The 19900-nt window shown below is 39.6% G+C and overlaps 1 protein-coding gene across 1 annotated transcript in view; it reads left to right on the top strand.

Moving 5' to 3' along the window:
- LOC138615970 (gamma-aminobutyric acid receptor subunit pi) overlaps positions 1 to 19609 on the top strand; it is a 58036-nt gene extending 38427 nt beyond the window's left edge. Inside the window, exons 3-10 of the mRNA XM_069689879.1 lie at positions 1355 to 1467; positions 2968 to 3035; positions 4228 to 4445; positions 7715 to 7797; positions 11931 to 12068; positions 12190 to 12342; positions 15251 to 15441; positions 15680 to 19609. Of these exons, the coding sequence (XP_069545980.1) occupies positions 1355 to 1467; positions 2968 to 3035; positions 4228 to 4445; positions 7715 to 7797; positions 11931 to 12068; positions 12190 to 12342; positions 15251 to 15441; positions 15680 to 16045 (1330 nt within the window). The 3' untranslated portion in view covers positions 16046 to 19609. The remainder of the gene's footprint in view (positions 1 to 1354; positions 1468 to 2967; positions 3036 to 4227; positions 4446 to 7714; positions 7798 to 11930; positions 12069 to 12189; positions 12343 to 15250; positions 15442 to 15679) is intronic.
- The last annotated feature ends 291 nt before the right edge of the window (positions 19610 to 19900 follow it).

Raw genomic sequence — 19900 nt, forward strand, 5'->3', positions numbered from 1 at the left:
TTATAGTCTGTAAACCCCATTCACATTAAGGTTTGTTCAGCCAGTCTGAAGGATGGACCAATCAGTAACCATTGTACCTACTAAACCTTCACATGTTAACATTGTCATTGGCAAAGTCAGCCTTAACCCAATGGGACAATATTCTTATTCCATAAAGTGCAATGTCTCCTTCCATACAATAATGGGTTACATGTAGCATTGTGTCATTAATAAATCATTATATTTCTCTGATAGATGTTTCTATAATTACCATTTAGTATACAATTAAGGTCATCCCCAAACATAAACTGTGTCCCACAGGGTCAGATGTAGAATGAGGAGCTGTCGGTTGCATCAGAGCACAATGTGAAGTAGTTTTATGATAAAATAAAAAGAGGATGTCGTTTTCCAGCACCAGTGAGGTATGTTGCATTAAAGGCAAAAAGCTACAGGGCTCATTAAGGACTCTTGCAAAAGCTCCACCTGTGCAAGATTGAAACTTTAAATATATTGACCCAAGCTGGTTAGCTTGTTTACAGTAATCAAACCAAGGTATTACAATTAATTTGCAATGAATTAATGATGCAGCAAAACATGTAGCATATTTATCTTGACGGCAAATGACTCATGAATGTGTTGATGATAATGTACGAGAAGAAATCTAGGCCATATTGCTTCACCATTGTCGCTCCCCTCGTCACACATTTGACTACAGGAGCATACAAGTGACAGAGGGGACTCTGAAATGCTGCCAGCATATGGAGATGAATGTTTTCTGCTTCTGTACATGGTCTGATCTGTCTTGCTTCAGCCCTGATGTAACATCAGGGCACGTGCCCCGGGGCTCTCTCTCTTCAGAGCAGGCGTTCTGTATTTAGAGCCTGATTTATACACAAACACACGTACCACTGGAAAAGGCGCAATGAGTGTTCTTTCAACCCCCCCCCCCCCAATGCCGCAATTGCCATATAGCAATATAATTATCTTCCCACACTTCAATGTGCCTTTAAGAATAGGATTCAGACAGACGAAAAAACAAATCATGAAAGCAAACAGTCATTTCAAAGGGGTGATTAGATGGAAAAACAAATGGATGGTTTAAAGTATTATGGATCCTGTCAATTCAAAGTAATATATTAATTAAAAGAAGCCTTTATTTTGGTCTCCCCCCCCCCCATTTTTCAGTTCCAAGTTGCCGTTTTAATCTCCTGCCCTTTCTTCCCCCAGCATGGCTTGCAAGATTTGCTGTAGAACTCATTTGACACCCTGCGGATTCTGTGAATACCAACCTGCTAGATGCACAATGGGAGGAGACAAAAAAAAAAAAGAAACACCTCTTATTTCTGCTGTTCTCTTTCTCCGTCTTTGTTCTCAGGTTGTTAGAGAGCTCCTTGCTTAATGCAGAAGTTAAAGAAGGAGAGATTCTGCCTCCTACCATTCAGAGGCTGATGAAAGGATACAACAAGTACCTCAGGCCCTTCTTTGACAGTAAGAAAACTGCAGACACATGCAGCCATGGAAATGACAGAACACTCGGGGGAAATGTGTGTTTGACAGAGAACGAGACGAGTTCCGATTGCAATTTTGTGCTTGTGTGTTCCTTTTGAGTAATATATGCTGACATACATACATTTAAATGTACCTTAATTTAATTTATAGTCCAGATTGGTGTGCTCCGTTACTTTGGAGGTAATGAAAAAGATAATCAACATTGAAATGACGTTGTAGAAGCATCATTTACTTAAACACTAATCTCTATATAATTTTTTTTTTAAAAAGTAATATTGTTACTTGTCTGAGCTGCGATTGTAATATGTGTTGTGATTTAGATTCCAATTTCCACCAGGCGACTAATTTGCTTGCAACAGAGAAACAAAGTTTATCTCAGTGTATGCTTTCAGAAGAACAATGTTATGTCATTTCCTGCAAATCCCTCCCTACTGTTATTGTTCAGGCTCCGGGAATTCGTCACAATGTGATTATGGATTGTTTACTCACTGTTTGATCTGTAATAACTCCTTGGACTTTACCAAGTTGAATGCTATTCAGCATAATCACTTGTCCTCCCCGCCTAGCGACGCAAGCTTGGCACACAGTGACAGTTAAAAGCGCTGGTGAACAAAAACACACATATTCACACATACATACATGCATGCCTTTATATTACTACCATTGAGAGGATTTCCATTGCATTTATTAATTCTCTTGCAGTTAAAGGGAAAGAAAACACCCAAAAATGCTCCATGTGATGCTTTGCAGTTTTTAGCGACACAAACAGCTCAGTTTAAGTAAAAAATATTTCAACATTTTAATGCAACTTGCAGGTTTTACACTTCTCAGTAATTATCAGGCCAGTTAGCCTCCGGCGCAGCTAACAGGTTTGCACAGTGCTGTCTGACTAGACATTTTTTGATCTTCCTTTACAAAACTTAATCACCACTTCTAACACACAAATAGCCTTCAAGGAATAATTAAGCATTTTGAGTTCATACATTTATTTGCTTTCTTGCCCGAAGTTAGATGAGAAGATACAAATCTTTATATTTGTTCCACTAAAACTAAACCCCAGTTGAAGTAAATGTACAAACACCTGCTGAGAGTATATGCATATGCATGCAGTAAAAACACATGTAAAGCAGGCACGGACATTGGCACAGACAGTATTAGCAACATGACAACCGGCTCATTAATGTCTCCCACAGAAATAAAGATTGATAAGTGAGAGGGAAGGAGAATGGGAAGGAGAAACATCAAGCAGTAAGTTAGCCCCTCTGTGATGGTGAATCAGGGTAAAGTAATTCCCTCAAGGAGCTTCACACTCGACAGACTTCAGCTGTTGCAGGGATGTGGGGGTCTTCAGCATTTTTAAATATGCGGTCCCTCAGTAGCCTTTCGTTATACAACAGGATGCTTTACCATAATTGTAGGGATTTTGCAGTGTGAACATACTGCAGCAGATGCACTGATGGTTTCTTTTTTTGTTTCTAGATGGTCCTGTCACGGTGGGTATGAGCTTGGACATTGCCAGCATTGACACCATCTCAGAGATCAACATGGTAAGACAATCACATCCTGCTGGTCACTCTAATTTAAAAATAAACCTAAAACTACACAGATAATATACAGAGTGCCTCGTTATATTCCGGTTCTTTACTTGTAACTAATAAACAATACAGGTTCAAACTTATCCAATGCAACAACTAACCGTCACTCAGAGTAACTTTGCCTGAACGTTTTGTAAAGCCAAACCGCATCACTACATTTCTAGACTTAACCCTTCACCTATAAATGAGGGACACAACCTGAAGTGCACATTTTATACATGAAGAAACTAAAAGGACACTTGGAGAGCACCGACTTCCACCGAGGCCACTACTCCTGTCTGCTATTGTTACAAACCTACAACTGAAACCATTACAGGAGATATTTTCAAAATTATTAGAATTTTGTCAAAATATGTGCATGCCAAGCTGAAGCCCCATATTGCAGTTTTTGCACCGGTACCAGTTCTCCCCAAAGAAACCACTGTCACTAAATCCTCCATAACAGGATTACTGGTACCTGTAAATGTGGATTGGGATATAAGCCATTGAATTTGTAGAATTGCCTATGTTTTGTAACTACTGAACTTCACTACTGTCTATGAAATTTAGTAGGTCAGATTTCGGATTTCAAAATTATCATAAAAGTGAAAAATACTTTGTGGATCAACCATGATTCACATCCACTCCAGTTTCAGGAAACTTGGGTGGGTAGTTTTTCTGTGAAGAATAATGTTGGTTGACAGTGACATATACCAGTCAAAGCCCTTAGTTGAACAGTGAATGAAACACCAGCATTGCTCTGGACATGATCAGGTAAATTCCTGTGCTGCTAAATGTGTTTGGTGAGGAAAGTATTCCCACAGCCTGTTGCACACAAGACAATAAACTGATTACGTCATCACCCATGATACAACAGCAGGGCTTTCAGGAATGAAAGCCATGCAGAAAAAACATGTTCAGGGTCCAAAAAGCCAAAGCAGACTTGCTGACTCGAAGCAGTGCTGTAGTTTACAGTTGCTTCAGGCACGGAAGGGCTTTCATACCCAAGAATGAAAAAAAAAAAAAAGGTCCCCAGCTGACTAATGAAATACAAGTCCACAACGTTTGGTTTGCCAAAACTTGTCGTGTCTGTCAGCATATTATTGACATGCTTGTTAAAACAGTCTATTAGCTATGTTGTGACCTCTGGGCCTTATTCCTGCAGGACTACACCGCCACCATATTCCTCCGCCAGCGCTGGACGGACGAGCGCTTGATTTTCGAAGGCAACAAGAGCCTGAGCCTCGACGGGAGGCTGGTGGAGCTCCTCTGGGTCCCTGACACCTTCATTGTCGACTCCAAGAAGTCCTTCCTCCATGACATCACTGTGGAGAACAGGCTGATCCGCATTTTCCCCAACGGGACCGTCCTTTACGCGCTGAGGTGCGATAACGATTGACGACTGGTGTTTGAATGGTTTGTTGTGTGTTATTTTTTTTCCTGCTCCAACAGACAATGCAAAGAAGGCCAGAGAATGGAAGAGAGATTGGCTGAGGGAGGAAGCGTGGGTTGAATTTGAAGATAATGAAATTGCAAAGCAGAGAGTTGTCAATTTTATCACTTGGGTATTGGATTGTATGCATGCAGGAGCATGTGATCCATCAATACAAAGACCTGTGGACCATAAAAGCAACACGAGTCGTGTTAGAATCTGTGAAACAGATATTGCACTTTGTATGAAGCTTAACAAGCTCTTGGCAAGCCGCTGAAGCGTGCATTACCTTGGCATTCTGATTAGATATCGGGCCAAACAGACAGGTTATTGATAGAAAGGTTGTAAAGAATCCAGCGAGTGGATATGTTCAGCTCTTTTAAGCTTGCGTTGATGGGATTTACACATCCTAATGTTTTTGTCACATGCTATAACCTCAGCTCATCTATAGATTGCCTAAGAGCTGTCCATGGTGCTGATTTGGCTTCACTCAGTGCTTTTATACTTTGACTTGTTCCTGCATTCAGTACAGTAGTGGCTACGCATGTTGTTGTTCCACAGTTAAAGGGAAAAGGGTCACATGGGAAAGATTTTCATTTTCCAATCATAACTCTGTAAGTAGAAGGAGGGCAGTGTATGTGGGTGTTATTTTATAGTAAATTGGGTTGGGTATTCAGGCTCACTTCAGTCTGGCCTCAGAGTTAATCTTGCCTCAATACACTACTCGCATCAGGAGGGCACTGTTTTGCTCTTTTACACCCATGTGAATATGCTTTAATTAGAATTTTGCTTCCTGTTTTTATCAACAAGTGCATGACATTGCCACGTACAGTGACGCTCCATTTGTTGATTCATTGTTCAGAATGTGTGTGTCCCCAGTCCTCATGAACCTTTGCATCAATACCGTGACAGAGAAAATGTGGTGACGGTAGCATTTTACAGTCAGAGGACAGAAGCAGGGAGTAAAACAAGCCAGAAAAGACAGTCAGGAGAGGGATGGCAACCTCAGGGAATTGGGGCTGTGAAAAAGGATAGGGTAGAGTGAGAAATGTGAGGAGTTATTGGAAAAAGGACAGCTGTGGTAAATGTTTCAGTGCTGTGCCGGGGGGGAATACATGAGAAAGTACTGAGGTGACTGTAGCCAAACGTTGAGCAATTAAGGTTGAAGATGATTTAAAATAAATCCTCAATGCCATTCTTCTGGTTTAGGAGTGTCCAGATCATATTTTTTGTGTAAAAATAATCATAAAAGCAGAAGTCAGAACTTCGGTATAGTAAAGAGGAGAGATGCTAATTAAACAAAGGCTTGTGGCAAACTGGTGTCAAGGTCAAAGTGCTTGGTAGACTACCTACATGCATTTTCTGCTGATTAGCTTCCATCTTCTTTCTTGTCAGTCAGTGTGCTCCAGCTGGGTGTTGTATTGAAATTTCAGCAAGATCCGTTTTACACACAACATCAGCATCTCTTTCACTGAGTACGACTCAACATCATTGAATTATAGAACTTCTAAGAGATCGGTCAATAAGGGTCCAATAATTTGACTTATGCGTAAAAAAAAAAAATCTTAGGAAGAAGGAGTGCTTAAAATCTTGGCATAAAAGATATGAAATACGGTAAGTGTAATTCTTAAGTGCTGACTGTAGTGATTCTTAAGTGTCCAGACAGAAATGCTCTTCCTCAAGCAGTGAATTAGAAGGCCTCCAGAAGGGATGTGTCATGGCTGCATCACATTATTTATCAGAGCTTCATGCACACCCTGTTATGATTGTAAGATGATTAAGACATTATTCGTTGTAAAACTAAATGACCCTATAGACTGACGCTTGTGAGAAAAAAAGCTTTGAGAAGATATCACATTTCCCTATAGTCATGTCAACAGTATAAATATATGGAATATAGGATATAAATAATACAAGATTTACATAATTATTTTTGATTGAGGTCCCTTGATCTAAATGTTTTCATGAAATAATTTACAGCATGTTTGGTGTATTTAGAATCATTTCAATTAATGAAATATTTTTTTAATCATGGATTTAAAACTCAGGCTTTCAATCGAGCTTTGATTTTACAGCAACATGTACATTAAGCACGGGGCCACATTCACGCTAAATTCATTATGTCATGATCTTTTTTTATGTTGCATAGTTAGTGTGGGTAACTTGAACAGACTATGTTTTATCAGTTTATCATTATACATATCCAAACTAGTGCATCTACTGCCTCATCTGGTCTCTCGTAACAGACATTGAGGCTGTTTCCATTTGGCTATTTCAATTCGGACATATGCGACCTGGCTGGATCGGACCACAAGTGGCCAGCAAAAGTACAGTTGGAAACACACTGAGGAAGCATTGAGCTCCGATCTGTTCAGGCCACCGCTGAATGTTTTAGGAGGCCTTAATAAATAAGCTGAGACTTGGTTGAAAGCTGAGAGCAGCTTTGTATTGATAAACACTCCTATTAGTTTTAATAATAATTTCTGAAAATAAGTGCAAAATTTAATAATTTTAGGATTTCAATGCACTTAAGAAAAAAAAGAACTGCCAAATCATCTGTGTATATATGTATTCATATATAAAATGTCAAAGTAATATTTGTAATACGTTGTAAACGTATAGTTATCATTATTCTTATGTTTACTTATTCATAATTATTTCTATAATTGATCTGTTAATGATGACTTTGTCTCAGGACCTTAGGCGACTTTCTGTCTGTGACTCAATCTGGGCCAGTCAGCATGTGTCAGTGTGTGTAAGATGAAGAGGTCAAAAGCCAGAGGCCCAGGTCAGCCATTTGAAACAATTCTCTTCCCTGCAAGGTTGACCTGTTCAGTGGAAAGACTTCTGTTTCAAAATCATCTAAGGTTCAGAAAACTTTGTGCTATTTAAATCTGAAAAACAAAGTCCTGAAGTCTCTCTATATTATAAAAAGCTGTGCCTGTATAAATATTCTTCAAGACTGCAATGAGGAAATACTGTACTTATGCTATAATTTCTCTGCAACGACACCAGGTGTATGTGTATTTTTTGGGTGTCAAGAATTTCAGAAGCATTTCCACGACATATTTGGGGATCCAGGATCGTTAATAGCGGTTTCCACAAAATACACATACATAAATATATAGCCAACTGATTCCACATGACAAAATGGCAAGCATTTGCTCTAGGTATTTCATGAAATTCCCCTTTAATAACAAAAACATTTCTATTTTTTTAGGATTACCACCACTGTGGCTTGCAACATGGATCTGACCAAGTATCCCATGGACAAGCAGACCTGCACACTACAACTGGAGAGCTGTAAGGACACTTCTTACTATATAAAACAAAATCTGAACTGTGGTGCTTGACGCTGTGGCAGAGAGTTGGTGGGTGAGTGTGATTTCAAGTGAATCTGATCAAACCAAGGGTTCAAACAGATCTCTTTCTCTCATCTTCTACACAGCTTGTGTGTGCATGTGTGTGTGTGTGTGTGTGTGTGTGTGTGTGTGTGTGTGTGTGTGTGTGTGTGTGTGTGTGTGTGTGTGTGCGTGTGCGTGTGCGTGCGTGTGTGTGTGTGTGTGTGTGTATGCGCGTGTGTAAGACTGTATACTTGTGTCACACATGCAGACATAAACGGAGGCAATTCTGGTCATGAGGGAATATTCTGCTGTGTATGTTTGTCGGTCATACAGGATTTGATTACTATAATGAAAATGAACATGAAGCTCTGAGGCAGCGCTTGGAAATTATGTGCTTTATGTGTGCTTTTTAGAACCCCCCTTGGCAGCAGTTATACCTTTGAGTCGTCTTGGTAAGTCTCTACAAGCTTTGCACAGCTGGATTTGGGCAGTGTATCTCATTCCTCCTGGCAGATCTTCTTAAAATCCATCATATTGGATGGAAATCTGTGAAGTGCCATCTTCAGGTGTCAGGTCTTTTCTCCGGGGTTTAAGTATGGGTTTAGCTGGGCTACTCAAGGACAGGTAAATCATTGTCCCAAAGCTACTCTAGTGTTATCTCAGCTGTATGCCTTATGTTATTGTTGCACTGAAAGGTGAATAGTTGCCCCATTCTAAGGTTATGTCACTCAGGAGCTGGCTTTCCTCTAGGACCTCTCTGTTTTTCGCTACATTCATCCCTCCTTCAACTCTGACTGATCTCCCTGTCCCTGCTGCTGAGAAGTACCCATTAGCATGATGATTCCACCACCATGCTTCACCAGCAGCTCCTGGTGTTCAACAGACAGCCTGGAGTTTTGTCTGAATATTTTCAAATATTTTTTCCTCCAGTCCTTTAAATGCTGTTTGACAAAAGCAGGCTATTGCATGACTCTTATTTGAAATTCCTTCCGTCTTGCTGCTCTACCATGGAGGCCTGATTGATCAGGGGTGCTGTCGACAACGCCGTCTTTCTGGTAGGCTCTTTCCGATGTCTCCAGAGGACTTCTGAAGCTCTGTTAGAATAACTTTTGGGTTCTTGGTCACCTCCCTGACGAAGACTCTTCTTGCTTGCCGACAACAGTTGGCTAAACAGTCAACTGTTGGACTCTAATCTTTGTAGTTTAAACTTCTTTCATTTCATAATGAGGCCACTGTGCTCCCAGGACCTCTCAAAGCTTTTGACGTGGTTTTAAAACCGTACCCTGATCTATGTTTGCCAGAAATGTATCTATCTGGTCTATGGAGAGTTTATTGGACTTCTCATCTTTTTATTTGTCCTGACTTGCAGAGTGAATTGTTGTACATTTAATTACACAGGTGTCTCCCTCTTTAAAGTCTGTCCAATCAATTAGTGTTGCTGCAGGTAGACTCCAGTTAAATTCTGGTCAAAAGTGAACAGGATAAACCTGACCACAATTTGGAGTGCCACAGCAAAGGGTCTGAGTACTGCATTACAACAACAACAAAATCACAAGTACCTTTAATGCACTGAATCAGAATGTATTCCCAAACTAATATCAAACTATTCTGTTTGATTCAAATATGCTTCTTATAGCCACCCTTTTCCCACAAATCCATAAAGTTTAAGGGTCAGTCCTGCCCCCCCCCCAACACACACCACCCCATCCCACCCTCCCACCCCCATTACTACACATCCTTTCGACTTTCACTTTATACTTTAAGAAGCTCTGCCACCAGACTCAGAAAGTATTGAAATGTCTTGACATTTTCCTGCAATAAAATAAGACATTTTTATTGGTGTTTACAATTACAGCGCATTATCATTAAAATTAAATTACATGACAAGATGGATTTTTTTTTTTGGCTGGGAACAGATGCTAGGATGAAAAAGAAAAAGGCACCCGACCCCCTCCCCTCTCTTCCCTGGCTCATCTGCCGTCTTTGCTTTCCAGGTCGCTTTTTGCTCTTTGCTATTAAATGACAGCCAGCCAGGCTAAGCTAAGTCTGATTCCTGCCAGAAGCCCACAAGGACCTCGTTGCCAAATAAAACATTTAGCTTGAGCTCCGGTGCCACTTAGCAGACAAAAAGACATCTGGAGGTTAAAGTTAGGTAACTGAGAGGATGATGGATCCGTCCTTTACTGCTTCAATAATTCCACACTACAGATCTGCATCTTTCACTCTCACTCTGCCTGTCGCTTTCTTCCACCCTCCCTTACAATCTCTTCCTCTTATCCTGCTGCTCTATCTCTGCTGTTTTCTCTCTCCCCTGCTGTCCTCCTCGAATTCAATATCTACCTCCTTTTTGCTCCGTCTCCGTGTCTCTTTATGAAGATGTATATTCAAGGATTTATTTCTTTTGATGCCATGCCAAAAGTGGCTCATCTGCACAGGGGAGGGCTTTAGATTGAGTGTTGTTTGGGAGGGTGCGGGGCATTCAGATTGGGATTGCGATAAAATATTTAGTGTGTTCTGACAGCAAAAGGAGTCAAAAGACAGAATCAGTCATTTGTGATTTTTGCTTTAATTTAAATTGTGTTGCCATTCTGTTCGTGGATATGCATACTTGCTTTCAAGTGGCCAAGGGGCACTGGGAGGCTGAATTTACCTCCATGCTTTTGCACAGTGTGTCACTCCCCATCTGTCTTTTAATTCGTAAAGTAACACCAGGTCAGGAAAATAATGAGTTATTCTAAGAGAATTACAACGAGACAGAAAACTGTGAGTGTACAGGACCTCTCAGCACAAAAGTCCCCACCGCTCTTCATTAGGGAACTTTGCCCGCGGTATCATGGCTCTGGTCAATAATACATCACTCCATATGGGTTTGAATGCGGTGAGCAAGAGAAAATTAATGAGCATTTCATGCACAGCATATTACACAGGTGTATTCCAGCTTTAGCCAACAGCATGTCCTTTTACTTTTCTTATTCTCTTGCTCCCTCTGCAGATAAATTAGGAAAATGCACCAATGCAGTTAAGCCTTGTTAATCGTACCTTTTTGCCTTGAACAAATCTCAACACCACACTAGATCTTACAAACTGGAATTATTACACATTGTTACATGGCTCTTCTCAAAAGCACTACCAACCTAAACCACAGTATCTTTGATCATTTTCATTTTGCATGCCTTCTTTTAAGTTTTATTTGGGTTATCTCAGCTCTCTTGGGCTACGTACAATATACGATTGGTTTGTTATGGTTCGAGTGAAGCTCCACACTAGGACTTTTTTCCCCCTCACTCTTTTGCTGTCGTCTTTGAAGAACTGAACACACACCACAAATGCATTTCCATTAGAAATTCCTGTTGGATAACAGTAATAACAACAGTATTGGATTACATCTCTATGTCAAATTCATGAGTTGTTTTAACAGTAGATATATTTAAGTGTTTCTCTGTAAAGACCTTCTGAGTTGTTGCTTCTCCAGGGCAATTTAGGGTCTTAAACTAGCTTTTTAAAGGTGCTTCCATATTCCCTTTCATTCGTGCCAAATGCTTCTCTCTTGTGCTGATATTTAGCATTAAGGAGAATGTACCCCCCACTATGAGGTGCAATCCCAAACAACTCTGCTGAAACCAGATCAGTCCAAAGCATGACTTTAGCAATTTACATTCCCAGCTGTTTGGAAAAAAAACCTAAAAGGCAACTAATATATTGTCTATGTTATAATCATAATCTTTATGAATTGAAAATTATAGCAGTAATGTGTCAGCCATATTCTCACCTGTACATGGATGTATGCTGTGGTGTGTTGGTCATCCAACGGGTAACTGAGCATCTGCCGAGCTGTTATTTCTCATATTGCTGGACCACAAACTGTTCCAGAGGAAGAAAAGGTAACAGGTGGTGTGTTTTATGTACTATATAATGCTGACAGATTATTATCACCCAGTAAAGTTTAATAGTGAACGTGTGAGCAAACAGTTGGCAGGAAACACATTCACTCTCCTTTTAGCAGACCCAAACCAAAACATTCTACTTTTCATGAATACTCATTTAATCCATTGTTGACATAGAACCATTTTTCTTCATCTTTCTTCTCTGCAGGGGGCTACAACATCAATGATGTAATGTTCTACTGGACCAGAGGAAACGAGTCTGTCAGTGGTTTAGACACTCTCCAGCTGGCTCAGTACACAGTCGAAGACCACTACACATCTGTCTCCGAGGCCATCTATGAAACTGGTAATAGCACCAGGGCTGTACTGATGGTTAAACAGCAGTGATGTACTGTCAAATATTAATCTTCACTGATTTCAAATTCACACCACAAATTATTGATTGACTTTTATCCTTCTTCCTATAGGCAATTACCCCAGGCTGGTCTTTCACTTTCAGCTGAAGCGGAGCATTCTGTACTTCATCCTGGAGACTTACGTCCCCTCCAGCCTGCTCGTGGTCCTCTCGTGGGTTTCCTTCTGGATTTCCCTGTCCTCTGTTCCAGCACGTATTTGTATTGGTATGGGAAAAAGTCTCTTTTTTTAATCAGTCAGATGTGAAAATGTTTCTTCCTCAGCAAATGATATTTGTGAAAACATAAGGCATCCTGGGAAAATTGTGGGCCTTTTTGACCTATTTCGGCAAGCAAACATTTGGTCCTCTTTGAAACAAGTGGCTACATATACTTGAAACCAAACACAAGGAAATTTAGCAACCAAAATATCAGCAGATGTAATATCCTTCTGTGGAAAAAGTAAGTACACCCTTGGCATCAGAAGCTAGAAGCAACTCCTTGAAGGCGTTTTGTATAGATGTCTAACAGTGTCTGATATCTGCTTGCGGAAATTTTTTGACAAACTTTTTCATGCAAAATTCATTCAGTTGCACGGTGTTTGAGAGTTTTCTTGCATGTAGGTTTCAAATCCCCCTGTAACATTTCAATGGAATGCAAGTCTGGGCTTGTTTTTCTTAACTCGGTCGTTCCATAACCCTCCTTTTTTCTTTCCTGAGAAATTCTTTGGCTGGATTTGCTGGTGTGCTCCGGATCACTATCCTGTCTAAAGGTCCACTTGTGTTTCAGCCTCTACTTTTAGACACATGGCCTCAAATTATCTTCTTTGATATAATGCAGAATTCATAGTTGAGTCAATGACTGCGAACTTCCAAGCCCCTGAGGCTGAGCGGCAACCCCAAACCATGATACTTCCACCACCATGCCTCAGTTGGTATGTGGTTCAACATGCTTACTGTTACTGTTGCTGCAGACTAACAACTCTATCTTTGATTTGTCTGTCAGAGCACGTTAATCCAAAACACCTCATCTTTGCTTAGATATGTATTGACAAGCTATAGTTTTGCTCTGATTTACTTTATGGACAGCGAAGGCTGTTTCCTGGCACGCCTCCCGTGGTCTTCAAATTTGTCTCTTTCTGACTTTAGAAACACACAGATGCTACGATTAGATTTGGGGGTTCTTGGAGACTTCTTTTTGCAGCAAGCAGTCTGCTCTTGGGATGAATTTGCTAGGGCCGGCAGTCTTGGACCAATTGGCAGTCGGCTTGATCTTTTTAAATCCCATGCCAGACTCAGAAAACCCTTTAGATCTTGTCATGATGACACCACACACTACAATAGCAATGTCGTTTAAATAAGATAAGGTCCAATAGTCACTCCTTAAGTAGGTTCTAATCATTGGAGCCTAATCTAAAACCCCTACATCCAATTTCATGGATTTGAAGGTGTGATGAATGTGTTCTTACTTTTTTCCGTGTGACTGATCTGTTTTTTATTTATTTCATGTATTCAAATTATAAAAATGACCACATAGATGTCAATCTTACAGGTCATTTGTGTGAGCATATCAATTGTATCTGGAGGCACATATCTGGTTTCCCAGATATGTAAAAAAAAAAAAAGCTAACAATTTCAATGACATGTAATTACTTTTCATATGACTGTAGGTGATGAATGTTATTACAGCCAAAGTGTACTGTTTATATGAGATTATTGCACCCTATATTTTTCTCAGTATTTGTTTACCATTATGTTGATATTTTGGCTTTTGGTTCCCTTCAGTGAGCACAAGTGTTTGTTTGGCTTTGATTTTAGAGGGCGAAGGCTTGAGAAGAGCATCTCTGACACTGGTGTTATCTAATGGGAACAGCCAAATATAGATACTCCATTGGATTAGAGCCACCACTCCTCCAGGGGGCTCAACACTAAATTCTCAAAACACACAGCCTAGGATGTAAAGGGAATTTCTGATGTGGTTAATGTAGATGATCTTAGTTGCCTTTGCGTGTTTCTTGTGTCAATGCGGCTCCATTTGAATTTGAAGGATACATGAATAACCCCAGACGAGGACACATTATTTAATGGTCATATTCACTGCATACTGAGGTCACCAGCAGGATTATTGTACTGAAGGCCAAACTTTGAATTATGAGCAGGATGTGCAACATGGTGTGAAATATCTCCAGCTGCAAGACAGAGCTTGTATGATTCCTCTTCTGGATAGTGCCGTTAGCAGCTTCTTTTTTTTTTTTTTTAACAAAAATTAAACAGTTCCATCGTATCTGTGTGATTTTCAAAAGATAATGATGTCAACAAACAACACCTATACCAATAATTCTGCATATATTGTAATGATTTTTTAATTACTTAATGATTGTTTACATCCACTACTCTTATGCAAATATCAGGAGTTTACTATAAAATAACTAGTTGGGTGATGTTTTTTTTTTTTTATTGGAGATCGTAGAAAACAAAGACACACAAGATTATGTAATTAATAATAAGTCCTGAAGTCAAACCTCAAATGGTGGAAACCGAAATAGAAAACAATGCTACTTTAAGGCTCCCTTCATTGAAACTTCAATGAATATTTAAGTTTTGTTTTTATCAACAGGAACTCTTCTTCACTAAAGTAAGGTTTTTCAAGTTATAGGTGTTTTTAGGCACCAACTGAACGTGCACATAAAAAACATCAAATGAAAACTCACTATTAACTTCATCTATTAACAAGTATCCTCTGTGAAGCCAAATCTTTATTATGGCCTATACCTTTGTGCCATAGACTTCTATAGTTGCCAAAAAACTATTAGAAACATGAGATGCACTGTGGCCATGGGTGACATCTTTTTTAATTAACATGAGCACAACTGAAACATATTTCTTACAGAAAACACACAGAACATTGTTCACTGAGTAATTTATTGGGCAAGTGTATGCAAGTCTTTTCTCCATTTATTGCAATATCAGTGACTAACCAAGAAAATATCAAGGCTAAATTATGAAAAATCAAAAAAACATCCTTTTTGTTACTATCGATTGAGATTGACAAAGATTTCCAGGACTGTGTGGGTTTGATTCAAGTCTTTAATCAAAGAGTCCGAACCCAACCAATGTCTCTGTGTTTTCTATGCCAGGAGTGACCACCGTACTGACCATGACCACTCTGATGATGGGAGCCCGGACATCGCTGCCCAATGCCAACTGCTTCATCAAGGCCATCGATGTGTACTTGGGAATCTGCTTCAGTTTTATCTTTGGAGCGCTCATTGAGTACGCTGTGGCCCACTTCTGCACTCTCACCCACAGTGATGCACACATGCTCATGGTGAGACCCTCATACCTGTACTGCATTATTAATTGCTGTGGTCGTTGCTGTGGTTGTTGCTGTTGTTGTAGTCACAGTCATTGTGTTCATCGTGGTGTTCGCTGTGATTATCATCATTCTCATGTCACCAAACACTTTGGGGTAAGTTGAACACCCCTACAAGTTCTCACATTTATCTGGATCATGTTTTCATCTCATGTTCATATCTCATTCTTCTTTTTCTCTCACTCCTTTACAGTATGGCCACCACATGCACGAATTCGACGACGAAATGAATGGCATCATCACCACCATCTCCACTCACTGCAACCGGGCCAAGAGACGCAAAGAGACTGCCGCGACTCCTACCCCGGACCCCGCCTCCACAGAACTAACTGTCAGACCCTCCAGCCCCTCAGGCAGCGAGCCCAAACCCGAGGCGGCGCCTCCACAGCCCACCCACTGGTGCCTCACCGCTCTCGCCACCCTCCGCAAAATCCTCCGCTCTTTAAACTTCTGTCATGTGGAGAACCCCCACCACATAGACAACTACTCCAGAGTCTCCTTCCCCCTGTCTTTTGTCATGGTCAACCTGCTCTACTGGACATATTATCTGTACTTTTAGCACCATCTCGAGTGCAGCAGGTGTCCCGGAGAGTGAGACAGAGAGTGTATGTAGACAAGAAGTGTATTTTACTGTATGTATGTACTGTAAGTGTTATTGAGGTGTGTGTTCTGAGATGAGTGTGTACAATTTCTACGTTTGGATTTATGAGCAAAGCAGCATATAGGGTTGTATTTGATGAAAAAGTAAGGCTTATGATGGCAGCTCCATTTTAAATATTAATACTTCTCCAAGTGAGTCATTGCTTTCAATTTCATTGAGTTAGTTTTGCTAAAAATAGACCTTCCTGATCCTCACATGGTGTGATTTGATACACAGATTTAACATAAAATTGCCACTGGGTCTGTAGTGATTTCATTTTAAGATGGAGCTGTAATGTAAGGCTTTATGACAGAATTCACCAGCACTGTTGGTTGAGAGCAGATTCCAATTCCTCTTTGATTCTCTGTTGTGATGGATTGATCGTTGATATTTTACAACTTCATCTTCCATTTCTGCTTGCAGATACAACATTTAGAGTGAAATAGGAAAAATAACGGATTGCAGAAGAGGTGAAAAAGACAGACGAGGGAAGTGAAAAAATAACTGCAGTCTCCAAAGGACGATCAGTTCTGCTCGCTGTTGAAACCTCCCTTTCTTCTGTGTCCTTCTGTGAGTTATGTTTAATTCACTGAACAGTACTGTTTCTCTTTGCCTGCAGTTTACCTTTTTTTCAATGACGCTATAAGGCCTTTGATCCCTTCAGTTGCATTCTGGAAATCTGACCACGACAAACAGTTTTATGGCACTTGTCATCATATAAATCTGTTTAGCAAAAGAGGCACCATGAATCCCAAGATGTATGGAACTCCAAAGGGGTCCATATTAAATTAATATATAGTGCATAACACAATTTATATTCATGTTAATAAATCGAGCAAAGTATATAACTGAACCAATAAATATAAGCAGTCATTTAAACTCAATTCATTATAATCAAATATTTAAAAAGTCTTTATTTCATTCTATTATTTTTATTTTGATATAGAATTTCTTGTCCTTGTTTTGTACGTCACATTTTATTGATGATGGATTTGTCACCGGTGCCTGCCCACCTCACCTTTTGGCCAATTAATCCCCCCAGCCTCTGAATTTCAATTAAGATAAGTAGTTTCTGCTACAGATAAACATAGTGTAAAGATATGGAAAGGAACCTTTCTTAATTTAGTTTTACCAGGTTACATTAAGATCGGCAGGTGACAAGCTAAAGTAGTTTATGAGCCTAGATTATTATTTAATATCAAAATGAGCAGCCAGAGTTAGCTGTATTAGCTTGCTGACTAATTCGTTACCTCAGCAGTGTTATGATCTTAAAAATGTTCTTAAAAGAAAAACGTCTGTTGAGACTAAAAAGCCGTTTTTGTTAGTTCCTATCGACATTGGGACCAAGCTAGCTAGTTGGCAGTGGGCAAGGCTGCCAGGAGAGGTTGTGATCACGTGATTTAGCTACTCTATATTCTAAAACAAATCTCCATCCAATCCAGCAGCTACAATATGATAAGTAACTTTATGAAATACACAACTTGAAGTTTAAGTGTCATACTTAAAAGTCCCATACAAAAGGGTATTTTTAAAATAATATTTCTGATATTGAAATAAAAAATACAGCTCATATAAATACAGCATAACTTTAATAAGGTGTTAAATTACCTCATAGTTTATTGGATCATTTGTAGATCTCTGTTTACTGGCGTGATATTTTATTGCATTCTATTGTATTTATTTATTTAATATGGAGCGCTTGGGCCTCCATACTAACTGAGCAGGCGTGATGCAACAGACAGGTGTGGATATGCAGGACAGCAACACCTGGTCAGACAGGAACCATATTATTGTGATATACATATATATGGAGTATTTCTCTCCTTATGGGCTGCTTGTAGTGTTTCTCACTGTGCTTTTGTAATACATAAAGCAGTAGTCAGACCTAGATGTGTTAGACATTGTGATATGAATAGGAATGAAATGGCCAAAATATTTCAAGAGGATGTCGTCATCTGTGTATTATCCAAATGGATGAAATGCGTGGATATGCTATTGTTGAGGTTTGGCAACTCTCCTCAGTTCTTTACACTGTCGTCACCTTCTGCTTTGTGAGTATTGAGTGTTTCAGTTCAGGTGATACAGTACGTTCGCTACCAGTGATGTGAACCAAAGAACCAAAGATTCCAGTTTAATTTAACTGTTCCTCTTGGTTTCCCTTTAGTTCCTCTGAGATTTTAAGTACATTTCCAAATGTTAATATCATGTTTGTTATTAATTTGAGAATTCTCAAATAGCATGCAGTCAGTGAGCAGATGAACATTACACTTCATTCTCCAGACAGAAAAACAGGATTCAGTTGAACAACAGAGATGCATGTTTATTTATTGCTGTATTCAGTATTGCTGTGACATACCGTCACTCATTTGAAATTAAACCAGAATTTAACAGTCCATTTAGCCGCAATGCAAGTCTCGCAGGTTCCATTTCTAAGAACCAGCTTTCAATGTGTAATAATGACCTTAGTCTATATATGTATGCTTCATTGACTTATTTTAGCTTCATTGACTCTGATGTTTTAGTCCATTTTCGAATATGCCATCAATTTCCAAACTTTTTGATTGCTCTTTTTGCCTGATGATGATAGAAAAGTAAAATTTTCTTTTGTTTTTAATTCTTCCTGCATGATTATTAACTGTAACTTTTGTTTTTTCTTCTTTTGATTTAGTTTTGGTTTAACATGATGAAGAGTCATCATAAAATGCTAAACTGACGCTTTTGCCAGGATTAGGTGAATAGTTTTGTTTAATTTGGGGTCTCATCTGGGTCCAAATGTGCAGGATGCTCAAACTTCTGTTCCCATATTTATATTTTTAAACTTGGATGAGTGATCGGCGACGGTGTTGAAGTCGGTAAGCACTGACCTGTTGAAAAGGCGATGAAACACAGACTGTCAGGTTTTATACAAAATAGCACCACGGTTGTAATTTTGATAGTGTCTTCTCAGTGAATAGTACAATAAATGAATGCCAATATGGAGCCAAAGAACCACAAGAGAAACCACTAAAGCTTCCTGTCGGTATGGATGCATACAGAATGCCACTTTCAAAAGATTAAATTGTCCTCAAAGATGGCTCCACAATTTCAACTCAGTGCTTTATTATCAGCGCTGGTTTGGTCCGAACGAAGAGCATTTTTGGATGGTTACAAACACCCAAAGAAAGTGTGAAAGAGACAATATGAGCAAAATCACCGTGACATTTTTGGAGAAACTTCTCAGCCACTTTTAGCAACAGACAAAACAAGGAAATGGCCCTTTTTCTTTTTCCTGTTGTGGAACATGTCACTTAAAGCCTCCAGCCGATGCTCGCTACCAACCTCAAAGTTCCTGGGACACCTTCACGTGAAATGTATTTATATACCGTAGTACCATGTTAATATAGGCATCCGTTTACTTAACCTGTTGTAAATAAATAGTAACACTATGCATGTTTATTTGATGTATGAATATGAATGATAGCAATAAAAAGAGATTTAATGTGAGTGTTGTTGACACTCTGTGCATTTTGGGCATTGGGGCATGATGCATTAGTGTGTGACGATGGCATCCTACTTCAGCAAAGTGGTTTGAAAATGTGATAATTGTCCAAAATTTAAACTAGGAGTGCAGTGGGTTTGACTAGCTCGCCTGCAGACAAGCAAATGTGTGTGTTTGTGTGATGCAGATGTGAGGGCAGCTGTGTCCCAGGGGGGGAGTGTGTGTGTGTGTGTGTGTGTGTGTGTGTGTGTCTGGGTGGGGGAGTGAGTGTTAATTCCCTACAGCTGTATTAGCTC

This window comes from Brachyistius frenatus, unplaced genomic scaffold, assembly GCF_029030835.1.
Source record: "Brachyistius frenatus isolate BFR_SWC_R1_liver_20210118 unplaced genomic scaffold, ASM2903083v1 Contig_8, whole genome shotgun sequence".
In the NCBI taxonomy this organism is placed as follows: Eukaryota; Metazoa; Chordata; class Actinopteri; family Embiotocidae; genus Brachyistius; species Brachyistius frenatus.